We start from the raw sequence: 19,630 nt of genomic DNA on the forward strand, positions 1-19,630 counted from the left end.
GAGTCTTCTGTGTCCTGGTTAAGAAACTGCTACCTTGGCTGGCGCCGCGGCTCAATAGGCTAATCCTCCACCTAGAGGCCCCGGCACACAGGGTTCTAGTCCCGGTCGGGGCGTCGGATTCTGTCCTGGTTGCCCCTCTTCCAGGCCAGCTCTCTGCTGTGGCTCGAGAAGGCAGTGGAGGATGGCCCAAGTGCTTGGGCCCTGCACCCCATGGGAGACCAGAAGAAGCACCTGGCTCCTGCCATCGGATCAGCATGGTGCGCCGGCTGCAGCATGCCAGCCGTGGCGGCCATTGGAGGGTGAACCAACGGCAAAAAGGAAGACCTTTCTCTCTGTCTCTCTCTCACGCTGTCCACTCTGCCTGTCAAAAAAAAAAAAAAAAAAGAAAGAAAGAAAAGAAAAAGAAACTGCTACCTAAATCAAGGTCAGGAAAAGATTTCCATATATTTACTTACAGAAATTTTACAGTTTTTCTCTTCACACTTCAATTTATAACCTACTTAGACTTTCTATTTATGTACCATGTAAAGAAGCGATCAAGATTCGTTTTCTTGTTCAGCGCCTCGGCTCACTAGGCTAATTCTCCGCCTGTGGTGCTGGCACCCCGGGTTCTAGTCTCAGTTGCTCCTCTTCCTGTCCAACTCTCTGCTGTGGCCCGGGAGTGCAGTGGAGGATGGCCCAAGTCCTTGGGCCCTGCACCCACATGGGAGACCAGGAGGAAGCACCTGGCTCCTGGCTTTGAATCAGCGCAGCGCATTGGCCGTAGCGGCCACTTGGGGGGTGACCAACAGAAAAGGAAGACCTTTCTGTCTGTCTCTCTCTAACTCTGCCTGTCAAAAAAAAATTTTTTTTTTAATTAAAAAAAAAGATTCATTTTCTCCTGATCAATATCTAATTGACAAAGTCATACTGACTGAAAGACCATCCTTTCCTTTTGCAGTACAATGTAAATTCTGTCATATCAAGTAACTGTTTTTGTCTGTTTCTCGATGCATCTTTCCATTTCATTTTGTTCTTCTTTGTAACAATAACATGCTGTCTTAATTACTGTTAGTTTTGTAGTAATTCTTGAAATCTTACAGTGTAAATTCTCCAACATTGTTATTTTTCTTCTTTGCATTTTTCAACTGGATATAAATTTTTAGAAAAAGTCTGTCAACTGCCATAAAAATTGCTGGAATTTTTATCAGGATTGTATTGAATCCATAGTTAACTGGAGGAATAAGTCAAATACTTTACAACACTAAATTTCCCTGTGCATTAGCATGGTTTAATGCCTTCGTCTACTGATGTCTCTTATTTCTCTGAACAATGTTTAGTTGTGTTCTACATCTTTTGTGGTCTACACTCCTGAATTTAAAATGGTCACAAATTCCTTGCATCCTCTACCGAGAGGTGAAGTTTGTTTCCCCTTCACGTGGAGCTTCACTGGCCTTGTGATGGCTTCAGCTAGTAGAACACAGGAGAAGTTAACACTGTGCAACTGCCAAGCCTAATCCTCAAGAGACCTTGGAGCTTCTGTTCTACTCTTGTTGATGTTTCCACCACGTCAAGATGCTGGGACTAGTTTCCTCATGAGAACCACAGGGAAAGACATTCTGCAGACAGCTGGCACCAACCACCGTGAGTGAGGCTGTCTTACGCCACTCATCTCAGTCACACTGCAACCACAGAGTAACCACAGCCAAGGCCAGCAGAAGAACCACCCAGCTAAGTCCAGCCCAAACTGAGGACTCCCAGAACTGGAACAAACAGAATGGTGTTCTTTTAAACCATTAATTTTGGGGGTGGCTATTACATAGTAATAAATAATGATACAGTCTATATCATGTTTTCTTAAAGGTATAATAAAGGATATTCTTCAAATGCCCTAAACAGCACTCTGGCCTCAGAATCAGCCCTTAAGGCATTCAGATCTGGCTGAAAAGACCATCAAAGCATTCTGGCATGGAAAACCAAAACACTGGCAAAAAATGACCTAAATGAAAGATCTCTGTGAGTGAGATCCCGGTTGAAAGAAGGGACCATCAAAGAAGGAGGTACCTTTCTCTGAAGGGAGGAGAGAACTTCCACTTTGCTTATGGTCCTGTCTAAATACTGACAGAGTTTGTAGACTCAAAAGGCTTCCATAGCCTTGGCAGCTCATGACAAGAGCCTTGGGTGATTACTGACATCATAAGTAAGAGTATCAATTTCAGCCTATGCTGCAGCTCACTTGGCTAATCCTCTGCGTGCGGCACTGGCACTCTAGGTTCTAATCCCGGTTGGGGCACCGGATTCTGTCCCGGTTGCTCCTCTTCCAGTCCAGCTCTCTGCTGTGGCCGGGAGTGCAGTGGAGGATGGCCCAACTGCTTGGGCCCTGCACCCGCATGGGAGACCAGGAGGAAGCACCTGGCTTCTGGCTTCGGATCGGCACAGCGCGCCAGCCGTAGCAGCCATTTTGAGGGTGAACCAATGGAAGGGAGACCTTTCTCTCTGTCTCTTTCTCACTGTCTAACTCTGCCTGTGGGGGAAAAAAAAAAGAGTGTCAATTTCTAAATCAACAACAGGAGTCACTGTGCACTTGCTCCCCTTGTAGGACTTCTGTCTTTAATGTGTTGCATTATGAGAATTAACAGTAAAATTACTTTTCAAACAGAACTTTGCACTTTGTGTATCTGTGTGGGTGCAAACTGTTGAAATCTTTACTTAGTATAGAATTGGTCTTCTGTATATAAAGATAATTAAAAATGAATCTTAATGAATAATGGGATAGGAGTGGGAGTAGGAGATGGGATGGTTTGCGGGTGTGAAGGTGGTTATGGGGGAAAACCACTATAATCCAGAAGTTGTACTTTCAAAATTATATTTATTAAATAAAAGTTTTCTATAAAATTAAATAAAGGATATCCTTCAAATGTTACTTTTCTCTATAATTGTTACTGACACATAGAAACACAATTGATTTTTGTTCACCGTGTTCAGCGACCTTACTATATTTACCTAATCATTCTAATAATTTATTTGTACATTCTTTTAAGTTTCTGGTTACACAATCATGTTCCCTACAAATAATAATGTTTTCAGTTTCCTTTCCAATTCTTTCTTTTCTTTCTTTCTCTTTCCCCTCGCTCCTTTCCCTCTCTCCCTCCTCTAAATCTTGGGGCTGGAATTGTGGCATAATGGGGTACAGTTGCTATCTGCAACACTGGCATCCCATATAAGCGCTGGTTCATGTCCTGGCTGCTCCACTTTCAATCCAGCTCTCTGCTAATGGCCTGGGAAAAGCAGCGGAAGAGGGCCCAAGTGCTTGGGTCCCTGCCACCACGCGGGAGACCTGGAAGAAGCTTCTGGTTCCTGACTTCAGACTGGTTCCACCCTGGCAATTGTGGCCATTTAGGAAGTGAACAAGCAGATGGAAGACCTCTCATTCTCTCTTTAATTTTGATTTTCAAATAAATACATATATAAATCTCTTTTTTGTTAAAGATTTATGTATTTATTTGAAAGTCAAAGTTACACAGAGAGAGAAGGAGAGGCAGAGAGAGCAAGAGCGAGAGTGAGAGAGAGGTCTTCCATCCACTGGTTCACTCCCCAGTTGGCCACAAAGGCTGGAGCTGTGCCAAAGTCAGGAACCAGGAACGTCTTCCAAGTCTCCCACGTGTGTGTAGGGGTCCAAGAAGGTGGGACATCTTCTACTGCTTTCCCAGGCAAAATCAGAGAGCGGAATTGGAACTGGAGCAGCCGAGACTAGAACCGGTGCCGTGCCCATCTGGGCTGCCGGCACTTCAGGTGGCAGCTTTACTCACTATGCCACGGCGCTGGCCCCATAAATACATCTTTAAATCTTATTGCACTGGCTAGGATTTCTAGCATAACAGTGAACAAAAGTGGTGGAAATGGGCATCTTCCCTCTATCTCAACATTGGGTATGGCGTTTCCTGTTAATTTTTTATAGGTACATATTAGGCCAATATTTTTTATATTCTTAGCTTGCTGAACATTAATCTTAAATGGATGTTGAATTTTTCAATGGTTTTTCTATATTTATTAAAATAATCATATTTTTCTTCTCTCATTATGCTGATAAAGTGAATTATTCAATTTATTTGCAAATGGTAAACTAAACTTGTATTCTTAGAATAAATCATATCTGGTTATGGCATATCTTTGTTATAGATTTCTATTTTGATTTACTAATATTTTGTTCAATTTCATTTTTCTAAGTTCATGAAAAAGTATTGGTCTGTAAGTTTACTTTATTATTTGGTTATTTTACATTAGAATTTTCTGGTAAACTTGAATACATTGTTATTTTAAATTTTGCATCTGAAAAAACCAACATCCTATTTATCTGTGGGCATGTTTCTACTGTCTGTTTTTTCTCTTTGTTCTCTCTCTCTTAGTAGGTCTATTAATTTGTGATTGAATGCAATATTTTATACGAAAACTTATACAGATGGGTCTTTAGCTTCTGGTAAGGCAATTAGATGAAGAAGCATAATGCCTTAATCCAAATGAATTTGGATTTTCTAAAAGATGGGCTTCAATCTTTGTAAGTCTTAGTCTATTTCCATTATTGTAAGGCCTGGTATAGCCCTTTAGGTATCTCAACTGAAAGCCAATGCTATCTCTCTACTTTCAATTTCCCCAGCACCAAAAAATTAAAGTTCTTTTGCCACATCTTGTGTGGCTTCCCTTAGACAAGATCATTTAGAAACTGACAAACGCCTCAAGAAAAACAGAAGCTAAGACTATTGAAATCTATTCTGTGGGGGTGCTGGTGCTGTGGTGCAGCAGGTTAAAGACCAGGACTGAAGCACCGACATCCTATACAGGCACCGGTTCTAGTCCTGGCTGCTCCTCTTCCGATCCAGCTCTCTGCTATGGCCTGGGATAGCAGTAGAGGATGGCAGAAGTCCTTTGGCCCCTGCACCCACATGGGAGACCCGGAAGAAGCTCCTGGCTTCGGATGGGTGCAGCTCTGGCCGTTGCAGCCATCTGGGGAGTGAACCAGCGGATGGAAAACCTCTCTCTCTCTCTGTCTCTACCTCTCTCTGTAACTCTTTCAAATAAAAAAAAAAATAAATCTTTAAAAAAAAAAAGAAATCTATTTTGTGCCTGTCCCTTCTCTGTAAATTGGCCTCTCCATCACCACCTGTCTTACTAACAGTAAAGTCTAACTTTTGCTCTGCTGGCTCCATGAGATTGCCAAAAACTTTACTTGGATTTTCTGCCTTTTAGCATCTACTTTTTGTTTGTCATCTTTATCTTTCTCCCCGAAACACTTACAGAGCTGAAAAAGTCTCAAAAATAAAAACAATTTAAATTTGAGGCTCACCTTACCAAGTTTCTCTGTTTTCACAAATCTCCCTCAAGTCCTGCCTGTCTTGGTAGCTTCCCAGTGGCATCAAACAGACTTACAGCCTTTGCCTGGCCTCCCACCTAGCTTTTCTTGAAGTTCTCATCTGGTCTGGGTCCACCGTAAGTTGACAATTTCTATCTATAGATCTATTTTTTGATTTTTATTTAACATGATTGTTATTTCAACGTGTATAGAAGGCATGGAAAACACTCTTCTTTACTGCATGTGAAGTAAAAATTTATAAGCTATGATATCAGTAAATCTCTGATCCACCTGGAATATATCCTTATGTGCAGCATCAAGCATAAATATAATTTTATATTTTCTATACTGCTACCTAATCTAATAGCATTATTAAAAGTCTATATATTCCCCACTGAATTACAATATTTTATTATAGATTAAAATTTCATGTAGAACTTAATGGAATTTCTATTGTTTCTCACTAATAATCAATATTTTTGTGTGTATTTTCAGAGGCTAATAGCCTGGGAAAAGCAGCAGAAAATGGCCCAAGTACCTGGATTCAGCCTGGCCTAGTCCTGGCTGTTGCAGCCACCAGGGGAGTGAACCAGCAGATGAAAGATATCTCTTTCTCTCCCCCTCTCTCTCTGTAACTCTGACTTTTAAACAAATAAGTAAATCTTTTTTTTTTTTAAAGATTTTATTTATTTATTTTAGGGAGTTACAGACAGTGAGAGGGAGAGACAAAGCTCTTCCATCCATTGATTCACTCCCCAAATGGCAACAATGGCTGGAGCTAGGCTGATCTGAAGCCAGGAGCCTCCTCTGGGGACCAAAACATCTTCTACTGCGTTCCAAGGTCATAGCAGAGAGCTGGATTGGAAGAGGAACAGCCAGGACTATAACTGGTGCCCATATGGGCTGCTGGCACTGCAGGCGGAGGATTAACCTACTATGCCACAGTGCCAGCCCCAGTAAATCCTTTTTAAAAAACAAAGAGTATGTTTATCTGAAATAAATCATAGAATGGATAAAATTTATTTTAGATTAATTTATTTATTTATGGATTGATTTGAAAGTCAGAAAGAGCAAGGGAGACAGTGAGAGAGAGAAAGAAAGTGAGAGAATAAGAGAGAGATTGATTTTCCATCTACTGGTTCACTCCCAAAACACTTGCAATGGCTGAGACTAGGTTGAGTCAAAGCCAGGAGCCAGGAGCTTCATCTAGCTTTCCTCTACAGGTGCAGGGCCCCAAGCACATGGCCCATCTTCCACTGCTTTCCCAGGCACACTAGCAGGGAGTTGGATCGGAAGTGGAGCAGCCAGGACTTGAACTGGTCCCCATACACTGGCGCTCCAGACAGCGGCTTAAACCACTGTACCACAGAGATGGCCCCTAGATGAAATTTCTTTCAACCAAACAATAAAACTTTTTATGGTTCAAAATTCAGTTATAAAGAGTTCGACGGCGGGCGCCATGGCTCACTAGGCTAATCCTCCGCCTGAGGCACTGGCACACCGGGTTCTAGTCCCGGTTGGGGTGCCAGTTCTGTCTGGGTGTTCCTCTTCCAGTCCAGCTCTCTGCTGTGGTCCAGGAAGGCAGTGGAGGATGGCCCAAGTGCTTGGGCCCTGCACCTGCATGGGAGACCAGGAGGAAGCACCTGGCTCCTAGTTTTGGATCAGCACAGCGCGCCAGCCGTAGTGGCCATCTGGGGGTGAACCAACGGAAGGAAGACCTTTCTCTCTGTCTGTCTCTCTGTCTAACTCTGCCTGTCAAAAAAAAAAGAGTTTGAGAAATGTGCTAACTAAAAATTAACGTCTCTTATGATTTAACACAGACACACAGCAAATAAGTAAAAAAAAATGACAAACTGAAGAAAAAAAAACTTGCAGCAACTCTCATTAAAGGCAAAACTTTTATAAAGAGCTTCTAAAATTAGAGGAAATAAAAGACCAATCATCTGCATGAACAACAGGCAAGTGACTTGACCAGAAGGTTCAGAGAAGAAGCTGGCCTTTTACCATATGGGTTAGGAAAAGACAGAGAACCAACAAAGAAGGCAGAGCCAGAAAGGACAGACGAACAGAACAGGGAGGTCAGCAACGCCGAAAACGACAGAGGAATACAAAGACAAGGAAAGAAAAACATCACTGGGTTTGGCGTCTGTGGAAGGCAACAATAATCTCTTGATAAATTATTACAGAGCAAAACATTAGAGATGATAGCATCCTCAAAATAAATCAAGTTAACACCCCGTGTCTTTTCCCCTCTCCTTTCTCTCTCAGAGGATGGTCTGAAGCCATGCAGCTCCCTAGCAGTAGACCCGGACTAGAACGCGTTCATTTTCACAACAGTATCCAGCTACCGGGCTGAAAGCGAGAAAGACAGTGGTCACACTATTTCCCCGTCCTCGTGACGAGTGATGATGATGTCGGCAAGCCGGCCTTGTATTCCTCATTTCACTGACAGAGACTGAGGCTCAGAAGCTGAGCGGCTCCTCTCCCAGCCAGGCAGGAAGTGCGCTGGGCAAGCCGGGCGCTGACAGTTCAGCACTTTGTTTTGCCAAAACAGCTCTGAGCGTGACTTTTCTTCTCAGAGAAGGGGAAATGAGATCAAAACAAAGGCTTAAGGTGAAAAGCTTTTTTACCCCAACTTCCTCATTGCAACCAAACACTGCAGAGCCAAACATGGTGGCAAAGACTCTGAAACCTCTAGCAGTTGTCAGGCTCTCCGTCCGAGACACCGTCCTCTGCTGGGTGACTGAGACGCGCTGTCCGAGTCAAGGACAGATTCTGGCCTGAGGCAGAAGTTACCCTCACCCAGCTCTGGGGCCTCCCGCATTTGAAGGAGCCCAGCCGCAGCCTGTGGTTGGCATGCCTTACTCTGCCACCTTCAGGTGGACCTGGTCATTAAAAGAGATGGGACAGAGAGCCAACAGGGCCTTTTCTGGGGTAACTGAAGGACTAATCAAACACAGTAGTATGCAACGGGGACGCTTATTTACTTAAGTAGCAGACAGTTTCCTGTTAGAAACAGATTCTGGAGAGAGCAACTCTGAGTTCGTAAGTTCCTAATAAAAATTAGAAAGCTGTCTATTCCTACCTCCTCAGACAAAGACTGCTGAAGTCGCCCAGACACTCTGCAGAGTTGAAAGAAGGAATACCTGTCTCCACGCCCTGCGGGCCTAGAGCACGAGCTATTCCCTGGGCCACGTCCTTTCCTTCCTCGGTTTATCCTGCACTAAACACAACTGTCTGGAATTCATTCTGTAAGGTTTATTTATGGTACACTGAGACTGTTTATGTGAAGCAGGGTATTTGCCTATTTCCCTCGTGGGACAGTGTTTAAAAACAGGGATATTTCCCTCTCTGGCACTTTCTGAAATACAATTAACAATACTGGATCTTTTTTCCTTTTAACAAATCTGGTTTTTATTTAGGGAGGGGAGGGAAAAAGTAAAGGGTCTGAAGTTTCCCAACAAATTATTTCAAGCCTTTGAGAAGACAGTTTTAGGCTTTTTAAATAGTGTCTTTGTTTGAAATCCCCCCTTACCCCCACCTTCCTCTCACTCTGACCATTAAAATGTGGGTTTTCTTCCAAACTAGATTGCTCAATTAAAGCCCTTCTTTTGTAATACCCAAATGCTCTAAATGGGAAAAGGACTGCTGTAGGCCACCTTATGAAACCTTTTAAAGGCTCCTGGCCTCTTTTGATCTTTCAAAAAACCCCAAACACACAGAAACTACCTGGCACTTAGACACTGCTTGCCAGCCTCTGACGTGCACTCTCGGGGGAATAATGGAGCAGCCAAGGAGGGGGAATGGCGGCTCCGAGCTGTGACCCGGCGCTGCTCTCCCCTCCTTCCAACTGAGATAGCAGATGCGGGGCTGCTCTGAGGCCTTCCGCACAGGCACTGTACCTGGCAACAACGCCCTCAGCGTAAACCTGCGGAGACTTCCCTCTGAGATTTCTGACAGCCTCCCTCCTGCCAGGAGTCGGGAGAATCAAGACAATTATTCCTTCAATCCCAGAGACTCGTTACCTTTTAGTCAGACTCCTGTGGCTCCTGTGCTTCCTCAGCACAGATTTTAGCTGTTAGATATTCATCTAAAAGTGCATATTGCCCTTTCTAAGAGCTACTAATAAAGGGATATTACTCTGTTAGAAAACTCTTTGAATAAGTGACATTATTTTATGAGTCCCAGACTCCACTCGATGCAGTAAAACGGCGACTTCGACAAGCTGAGAATTTAACTCTGCAGTCCCAATTCCCAGCGCCCTGCTGGAAGCATTAACTCATGGCACTCAGCGTGCCCCCCACACCTCATAACACGGCTGCTCCATTTAATTTGTTTAACAATGATTTGAAAATATTCCTCCAATACAGTGCTGGGTAGAACATTCAATGTAAGTGCTTTGCAGTCACTGGACGTACAGTGCACACACCAGCAGCAATACCAGAGAGCCGGGGCAGGAGTACTCCACCTGCAGAGTGTCACCCTGCCGTGTCAGTCTGGGCAAGCTTTCTGCAGAAGGCAATTTGAAAGAAACAGGAAGATATCTCTACTTCTTAGAAAGATGATTTTAAAAACAAGGAGCCCTCAACTTGCAGGAAATGCTTAACATTGGTCTGTTGGGTGAGTGCCAAGTGTTCTGGGGGAATACACACTTTATCAAACAAACCCATTCCAAAGGGTCACATAAGTCAAGTGGATACTTGTGGATATTAACAAGATAGTGGTTTTCTCATGGTTTTCCCCTCACTCCCATGCTAATTATAAGTATCTTCAATCTCCTGGGAAACATGAAATTAAAGCAAATTAAGCAGCCAGGGCAGCAAGCGGAGCACGGCACTCCATGCTGTTCTCAGGGTGGCTGCGGGAGTGGTGACACTGCCCCCTGGCCTCACTGGCACTCCCAGCTGCTCATGCCCGTCTGCCACCTCAACGAAGCAGCCACCCTTGCCTCATCCTTATCCAAATGTGATCTGATGCTGACCAGACTACTGTCTCAGTACCTAGAAGTCTATTTTAGAAATTGTGAGCTGGCAGACCACGGGCCACATGAGGCCCACATGTGTGTTTTGTTAGGCCCACAAGATTTAAGAGAAAACAAGAAACTTGAATTTGTTGCCAGCATTTAAAAACCAGGAGATTCCACATAAAAACCCAGATTTCCGGCTTCTCTTTAAAAATCTAAAGATCTGGTAACACGGGGTTCACATTCTGCCACAACAATTGGCCCCTTCGGCTGAAGTGCACACACTCGGCAGGCACCGGCCCCCACTGCACTGCTGGCACCGCCCCGGTGGGCACCTGAATTTATGACTCCAGATTTATTCCTTATTTGTTCCCATTCAGAGACCATCCTACGGCATCTCAGAGGAGGCAGCGTGGGGCGGTGGGAAGGCTCAGACCGGTGGTTATAGAGAGGAGGAGGTCTCGAACCAGCTTCACGAACAACAGAGGAGAGAACGTGAACCCAAGGGGGCAAGCTGCCAGGCGCGGCCTTGGGTTGGAACTCAGAACGACCTCATAGTGTCCTGGCTCCACATCTGCTCCAGAACGCCCTGGACAGGTCTGGACCTTCAGTTTCCCTGCCTGCTGAGCATGGGCATCCTTAGGCCTCCTAAGACTAAACTTCGCTGATTCCTTGTGTTCTAGGGGGCAGCAGAGTATAGCAAAAAATACAAAGACTGAGAGTCAGACAGGCTTGGATTTGAATCCCAGCCGCTCCCTTCCTTAAAACACATCTTACTGCTGAGATGAAGGTGTGTGGAGGCTCTACCAAGTGTGCAGAAGTGTGGCCCCAGGCCCGGGGGCAGACATTCCCAGCGACAACTGTTCCAAAGACAGAAGAGAGGAAGAGAGAACTAGAGAGCAAGCAGGTCTTGAGCACAAAAGGAAGAAACACCACCTTGGTTTTGGTTTGTCCCTGGAGTCTGGAGCACCCCTAGGAACCACAGGCTTTTATCCTCCCCTGGGGAGACAGGAACAACACAAAAATAGACGGGTTTTACATAATTGCCTGTGTTTACTCTCTTCAGTTACTCGCTTGATCTTTACCAAAGTCATACTCAAATATCCAATAAAAACACAGAAATACATAGGAGTCAATAAACCTTCTAAAAAAGGCAGCCTGTAAAAATATCTGCAATGAATACTGATGCTGGACGAGCAAGCACATGGCAAACACACTCGCTCCTTCCAGGGAATATCACTTGCACAAAGTCTCCCAGATGCAGCTCCGCTCACCTTAAGGTCCAGAGGCAGCTTGCTGGAGGTGAACACACTCAGCTTGATCTGCGGAATGCTGATCTTGAGATTTTCAAAGTAGTAGCGAACTGGTGTCCCGCCTTGTTCTACTGTCTTTTCATGGAGGTTTTCATCATACTTTTCCACCTCTGGAGAAAGGCAACATTTTTAAAGCATGAAAAAAATTTCCTTAAACTCATGATTCAAATGTTTTTCTGTTGAGAAAAACTGAAAATGTTCCTCTGATTTGGTTTTAGAGAGTTCTGGAACATGTGCAGCACCCCAGTTCCACTTCTTCGTGAGCACAGATGCTTCGTCCTGTTTATACAAAACCATGCCAGCCTCACTTTAACTTGTGACTTAGACCATCTGGAAGGTAGCACCTTTGGTGACACAGGTGTGAAAGCCCAAGGTCCCAGGTGTGTTTCCCTGGCAATGGGCTTTCTAGAAACTGTTGTTTTATCAAGGACTCAGATTATCTGAACTTATTTCATAAGATGATATCCAAATAAGGATTTGAAATCCAGTATAACTGTTGAAATCTTTACTTAATATATACTAAATTGAGGTTCTGTATGTAAAGATAATTGAAAATGAATCTTGATGTGAATGGAATGGGAGAGGGAGCGGGAGTTGGGAGGGTTGCGGGTGGGAGGGAAGTTATGGGGGGGAAAAGCCACTGTAATCCATAAGCTGTACTTTGGAAATTTATATTTACTAAATAAAAGTTAAAAAAAGAAATCCAGTACAACTAAATCATAACAAACACTATCACCAGTGAAATAATGAATCTGAATGGAACGTAATACCTGGAGAAGCACCAGGCTGCAGACTATAAGGAACTGACACCACTACAAGCAATAGCCCCTCTGCGAATGGTGGACATCCACTTACACAGGGCCAAAAGGTAGATTTTTGACATGTTATCCCAAAAAATAAAAAAGAAGGGCATGGGTTAAAACACAGCAACGTGCTGTTTGTTCTTTTGTGGGACCACATCCACTTGGGCAGCATGTCTTCCCTTGGCTTCACATGTCTTAGAAATAAAGCCAGAGAGCTTGCACCCACCTACTTCTCACGCAGATTCATGGTGTAAGCGATCATTAGTTCTACTTACAAAACAATGATGCTGCAACACGGACCTGCTTACCTCTGTTCAGAAAACAGAACAGCTATGGAAAGGAGAAGAGATGTTCCAATGAAAGGCTGACAGATTTTACAAAAGTCTAAATCCACTACACAGTGCTTGAGAGGAAAACCACCAAATTTACAAGAATATGTAAATCTTAGGGGGAAAAAGGAGCATATACAAGAAAGGCATATCCAGTCAAGTGTAAAGTTGTACTTGCCAGGGAGCTACCTGGCATCCATCTGAACACAGACAGACACTGGTGTTCCAACCCCAAGTGGACAGCACAGCACTAAACAGACGCGCTCTAACTCTTGATTCCAAATAGCCTTAAAGCTTAAATTCTAAGCCTGGGTAAGAAGAACAAAAATATTTTTCTTCTAATTTTGTTTTTTCAAGCCAACATAGGTAGATAAATATAAAAAAGTCTCTTTCTTATCATTTCCTTAGGTTCAACACTTAGCGTAGGCTGCAAACAAGGCTGGGCATTATTCACTCCCAAGCTGTAGAGAGCGCTCTGGAAAGTCCACCTGCAAGCAGGACTATAAAATAAAGAGACACCAACCAAATTACTTCTGCAGCACTGCTGGAACAGCTTATTTTACTGCCCTCTCCAAAGAAGAGGGTAAAGAGGATGTCTTTGTAATGACACTAAGCCATAGGGGAATGAATGTCAAAAGTTAACAGACTGAGGCTAACCAGTTTTTTTCTCAACTAAACCCAAGAAGCCACCACAGGGATTTCTGATTCTTGGCCTGAATCTGTTTAATAAACAAAGGTTGGGAAACACAGTGGTTTCCTCAATGACGAACATCTTCTCTGCACTCCTAGAGCAGAGGGACCAAAACACGCAGAGCAAAGGGGAAGAGTCTGCTCCCCAAAGGCTCCCTCCTGGGTACTGCAGGACGCCCACAGACCCACCGAGCAGCCGCAGTGCAGTCACACTTCAGGCGACAAATGACGCCTGCAGAGAACAGCTGAACACGGGCCTCAGCCTCCCGGCTCAGGAGGGGAGGCAGACAGGGAACGTGCAGGCGTGCAGGACTCCTGCTGACAGACCGAGGAAGGCCACCCTTGAGCCGGCGCCCAGCACACACACACAACACCCTCTCACCTGACTCGGCTTGATCGTAGCCAAAGAAACTGAGCAGCTTGAGGAGCAGCTTCTCTTCGATCTGCACTGTGAATCTTTGCGCTGTGACCATCAGGTGCTAGAGAGAGACATTCCGATTTATAGCATGAACAGCGGCGACTTTCATCTGTGCCATTAAAAAGGCCCCAGTGACATGACGTGGGTCTCATGTGATTTGATAATCACGTTGCCAACTTATCCTGGCTTATCACTCTCTCCACTGTTACAGCTCAAAAGAATTCCAGGTGATGTTTAGTAGATGGCTCCCCACCCTCCTCTGTCAGGGATGCACTTGGTGCAGGAGCTGCTTGGCCCTGCACTCAGGACGAACGGCGGCTCTCCTAAGGAGCAGTCAATCTCAAGGCTGCCACAGGTTCGGTCCCGGCAGCGCTGGTGACCGAGGATCAGAAACAAGGGAAGCAGCCTCTTACCCGGCTTCCACTTGTGTAGTCTGTAGCTGTCACAGCAGCCTGTGCGTGGAGACTTCCCCAAGGAAGAGAATTCGCCACTTGTGAACTATCTGCTCTGAGTGAATACTGCGGTAGCCAGATGTCTGCCCCTCAGCCCTTTTCCCAAATCTCTGGATTACTCTATTTGTAATCTGAGATCTGGCCCCCACCTAGTTCTGACTGATCTAGAAGATGCTGCACCTTCCCACAAAGATGTCGCTCTAATGAAGGAAGACTGCCCTGTGGACTCAGGACTATCTAATGATCACCTGCAGGGTCACTGAAAACACAACTGAAAATGCAAGGTGCCAAAGGACGGAGTTCTTGTAAATCCCCTTAACAACCTAGCACGCTGCATGTGCCTTAACCCTGTGTAACCATTCCGTCCGCAGCCGGCACTGCTGCTCTGACTTGGCTGCGAGGGAAGGAATCAGCCCTCTGGCACGCAGCAGACCCACAGCCCACCTTGTAGATGTTGGTCAGTGCACTCTTACTGGGGAACTTCACCGCGTTGACCTGCACGGCAGGGCCGGTCTCAACGGCCTCGCTCTCATTGCTCACGGGAGTCACATACAGCAGGAAGGGCTGAGTGGTACCGATGAGCTGATTGTCCACCTAGGACAGGAGCACACAGCAAAGCAAGCTTAGTTCTCACTCCACCTTGAGTAGTGACTCATCACACAGGCTCTTCACATTTTACTCTAGCTCAACAGCAGCTGGAAGCACGCAACCACAGTGAAGACCTGCAACAGCAACACTTCAGAAGGAAGAACAGTGTGACAACAGAAGTCACACTTGGCCAGTGAGTGCTTTACATTTTCTCACCATGAAAAAGTAGTTGAGGTTATGTCTACATTAACGGGTTTCATTTAGCCATTCCTTAACATACGCATATTTCAAACATCATGTTCCACTTGATAAACATACACAATCTGTACTTGCCAACTGAAAATTTAAAGGATGAGAATGCGCATTTAGCCTAGCTTTTAAGACACCCACATCCAATATTGGAGTACCTGGGTTTAGCACTGAGTTGTGTCTCCTGACTCCAGCTTCCGCTATAGCAGGCCCTGGGAGACAGCAGTGATAGTCATGGAATTTAGCTTTCCGCCATCCATGCAGAAGACCTAGACTGAGTTCCCGGCTTCCGGCTTTGGCCCCTGCCCAGGCCTGGCCTTTTTGGGCATTTGGGGAGTAAACCAGTGGATAGGAGCCCTCTTGCTCTCTGCCTCTCAAACAATAAGCATTAATGAGGAGCGGGCCCTGTGGCACAGAGGTTAAGCTGCTGCCTGCAATGCCAGCATCCCATATGGGCACTGTTCAAGTCCCAGCTAACTGACTCTCCATTCAACTTCTTGCTAATAGCCTGGGAAAAGTAGTGAAAGAAGGCCCAAGTGTTTAGGTGCCTGCCGCCCATGTGGGAGACTTGGAAGAAGCTCCTAACTCCTGGCTTTGGCCTGGCCCAGCCCTGGCTGTTGCGGCCATCTGGGAAATGAACCAGCAGATGCAAGATTTCTCCTTCTATCTCTGTAACTCTTTCATATAAACAAATATATCTTTAAAAATAAAATGATTTACTTAATAAAGCATTAATGAATCAAAACTTTAACAATGTAGTATTTTTAACATTTAGCTGAGTACTATATGGGTACTACACTGGTCACCTCATATGCACTAGCTCGTCAAGTCACCGACTACTCACAACACTTGCTCTTGCACTATGGGTTCTGCTGCAACCCTTACGACAGCCAAATGTGACTGACCTCACTTTGCAGATGCTGAAGCTAAGGAGTGAGGTCCTCGCTGAAGGTCATAGTTACGTCAATGACAGAACTAGGGCTTCAGTCCAGGGCTATCTGACCTAAAGCCAGTGTTCTTAACCACATGTTACCAATGTTCTCTCCTGCTCCAAATTCCCTAAAGGCAATTAACCTAGAGAATCAGTAGCTCAACTGGCTAACAAATGGGAACAGTTCCATGTTCTAAGGTCAACTCCCTTCTCAGGAATACAAGGGTGAAGTGAGTGGCATTAGGACCTACCCTACCCCCCAAGTCCCAGTCAGCAGCCCAACAGTGTGCACAGGCTGCACTCAAATGGTGGATAAAGGGGACGTCCTGCAGGGGCAGCCACCCTCACATCCTGCTGTACTCTGAAGGTCCGCGCATGGAAGAGACAAGAGGGGGCCATCTGCTGGGGACCCCTGCCGAGCCATCGATGGGTACCTTTTGCACATCACCCTCTAACATATTCCTTACTACAACCCCAAAGACTGGGTTTGTATCAACAAATCAACAGAAGTCTAGAGAAGTTAAATGAACTCGGTCACATTCACAGAGCTAGCACGCGGAAAAGCAGGGATTCAAATGCAGGTATTTCTTGCACCAAATCCTCTGACCCGTCCATGGTCTTGCCTGGATTTCCACACAGTCACCCTGTATGCGGGCTTTCCTTCTGCTGCCTCTCAAAGTGCAGGGAAGGGCAGGAGACTCAGTGCACTTCTCCTTACTTCCACTCTTGCTCCCTACAGTGTACTCCAAAGCGATCTTTGAAAAACAGAAATGGAGGCTGGCGCTGCAGTATTGCTGGTTAAGACACCACTTACAATACAAGCAACCCAAATCTAAGTGCTAGCCTGAGTCCAGGCTGCTCCATTTCCCATCCAGCTCCCTGCTGATGCACCTGGGAAGGCAGTAGATGACGGCCCAAGTACCTGGGCCCCTGCCACCCACGTGGGACACCATGATGGAGGTCCTGGCTTCTGGCTTCGGCCTCGCCCAGACCCAGCTGTTGCAGACATTTAGTGAGCGAACTGGAGGATGGAATAAATCTGTCATTCTGCCTTTCAAATAAACAAACATTTACAAAAATATAAGAAGCCATACCCTCTTTTCCTTTAGACCCTTTAATGGCTTCTCTCTTAGGATAAAAACCAAACTTCTTGCCACAGCCTCCAAGGTCTGCATGAATCAATACATGTTCCCCAACCAAACCACATGCCACTCTCCTCCTAGTTTGCTCTAGTCTACACAGGAGCCTCCCCACTGTTTCTCAAATGTAGTCAAGTCCCTCTCTCCTCAAGGTCTTTGAACTTCCCTGGGATGGCTTTCCTTCTCTGTGGTCTGCTCTTTTTCCACTTTCATGTTTCAGTTTAGCTCTCACTTCCTCAGGAAGATCTTCCCAGGCTACTTCAAGTGACAACGTCCCTCCTTTTATTCTTCAGAAGAAAAAGGTCAAAAATGTAGAAGAGGGGCTGGCACTGTGGCATAGCAAGTAAGGCCGCAGCCTGCAGTGCCGGCATCCCATGTGAGCACCAGTTCGAGTCCCGGCTGCTCCACTTCCGATCCAGCTCTCTGCTGTGGCCTGGGAAAGCAGAAGATGGCCCGGGTCCTTGGGCCCCTGCACCTGCGAGGGAGACCCAGAACAGGCTGCTGGCTCCTGGCTTTGGATGGGGCGCAGTTCTGGCCGTTGTAGCCATCTAGGGAGTGAACAAGCAGATGGAAGATTTTCTATCTCTGCCTCTGCCTCTCTGTAACTCTCCCTTTCAAATAAACAAATAAATATTGAAAAAAAAAAGTAAAAGAAAGAAAAATACTTTTTATCTGTCCACAGATGAGTTGTGATTATCCTAAATTAACTGCCATTTATGGCAAATGACTCCCCTGAAAAGAGGCCTGGCACTGACAGTCTGGAAGTGCCATGTAATGTTTTGGGGGGACACAGCAGCCTTGTCCCAGGGATCCGCTGAACACGCCCAGCAGGAACATAGGCTGGCTGTTGGGAGAAAAGGACCGTAGTCTGGGCTCTGGATCCTTCTTTTGCAATGTTTACCAGCAACTAGTTTCCTAGACACAATTCAGTTTTGGCAGAGGTTATAAAGGAGAACGGTCCCAAGCATGATGTCAGAGAGACACAGGAGTTGTTCTGATAGCAAGACAAAAGAATCCTGCCAAAAGTCATCAAAGTCAACTTCTCCAGAATTACGAATATGAATCAAAGGCTTGTAACGATCCAAAGAGTATTTACTCGAGAAATAAGATGAAACTTGGTATGAACAGTGAGTTCTGTGGCAGCTTAACTTATCCTGTGCCCACCATTCCCACCCCAGCATCCTGCAGCCATGACAAAGCCCTACACTTACGGGGAAAACCCCGCAGCCTCACAAAGACTCACTACAGACAATGCCTTTCAAAAGCCCCGCCCAAAGGGCAGTCATTCACTTGGCTGTTCTGCCTCCTCTCACCCCTGATGTTGGTCATTTGTGTCTTCTCCATTTTCCTCTTGATCATACTGGTTGAAGGCCTGTTAGTTTTTTTTTCTTCTTAAAGAACCAACTTCTGATTATACTGATTTTTCTGTACTATGATTACTGATTTCCAGTTCAGACTTCCACTGTATTCTTTATTATTTACTTACTTTTGTTTATTTTGGGTTCACAACTTTTAATTTTTTTTAGATTATTTATTTATTTATTTATTTAAGAGAGTTTCAACAGAGAGAGGGACAGACAGAAAAGTATTGCATCTGCTGGTTCACTCCCCAGATGGCCATAACGGCTGGAGCTGGGCTGATCCAAAGCCAGGAGCCAGGAGCTTCTTCCAGGTCTCCTACGTGGGTGCAGTGATCCAAACACTTGGGCCATCACTGCTTTCCCAGGCTGTAGAGAGCTGGATCAAAAAAAGAGCAGCTGGGATACAAACCGGTGCCCATATCGATTGCAGGCATTGCAAGCAGAAGCTCAGCCTACTACAGCACAGTTCCAGTCTCCAAAATTCCTTAAGATGACACCTGAATGCATTGCTTTCAGACCACTCTTCTTTTCTTTTCTTTTTTTTTTTTTTTTAAAGATCTATTTATTTATTTGAAAGTCAGAGTTACAGAGAGAGAAGGAGAGGCAGAGAGAGAGAAGAGAGGTCTTCCATCCATTGGTTCACTCCCCAATTGGCTGCAATGGCCGGAGCTGCACTGATCCAAAACCAGGAGCCAGGAGCCTCCTCCAGGTCTCCCAGTTGGGTGCAGGGGCCCAGAGACTTGGGTCACCATCTACTGCTTTCCCAGGCCACAGCAGAGAGCTGGATCAGAAGAGGAGCAGCTGGGACATGAACCCGTGCCCATAGGGGATGCTGGCACCACAGGCAGAGGCTTAGCTTATTACGCCACAGCACTGGTCCCGATCACTTTTTTAATGATTTCCTGTTATCTCCTTTGTTGGATTACTCTAGCTCTTTGTCATGTTATTTTGGTGGCTGCTTTATGGTTTATAGTATATATGTTTAATTTTTAATTGATCGGTCTGCATTTAGGTGACATTACACCACTTCATGTTTAAGATTGTAACAATATACTTCCCTTTTGCTTT

The 19,630-nt window shown here is 45.3% G+C and overlaps 1 protein-coding gene across 5 annotated transcripts in view; it reads right to left on the reverse strand.

Annotated features, from left to right (window-relative positions):
* Window positions 1–19,630, reverse strand: part of VPS13D (vacuolar protein sorting 13 homolog D) — a 276,670-nt gene that overhangs the window by 98,944 nt on the left and 158,096 nt on the right. For all 5 annotated transcript variants that reach the window (XM_008275374.4, XM_008275375.4, XM_008275373.4 and 2 more), the window contains 3 exons: window positions 14,739–14,888; window positions 13,807–13,903; window positions 11,564–11,712 (listed from right to left, as the gene is read on the reverse strand). In XM_008275374.4, coding sequence (XP_008273596.3) covers window positions 11,564–11,712; window positions 13,807–13,903; window positions 14,739–14,888 — 396 coding nt within the window. The remainder of the gene's footprint in view (window positions 1–11,563; window positions 11,713–13,806; window positions 13,904–14,738; window positions 14,889–19,630) is intronic.

This window comes from Oryctolagus cuniculus, chromosome 7 (assembly GCF_964237555.1).
Source record: "Oryctolagus cuniculus chromosome 7, mOryCun1.1, whole genome shotgun sequence".
Taxonomy (NCBI): domain Eukaryota; kingdom Metazoa; phylum Chordata; class Mammalia; order Lagomorpha; family Leporidae; genus Oryctolagus; species Oryctolagus cuniculus.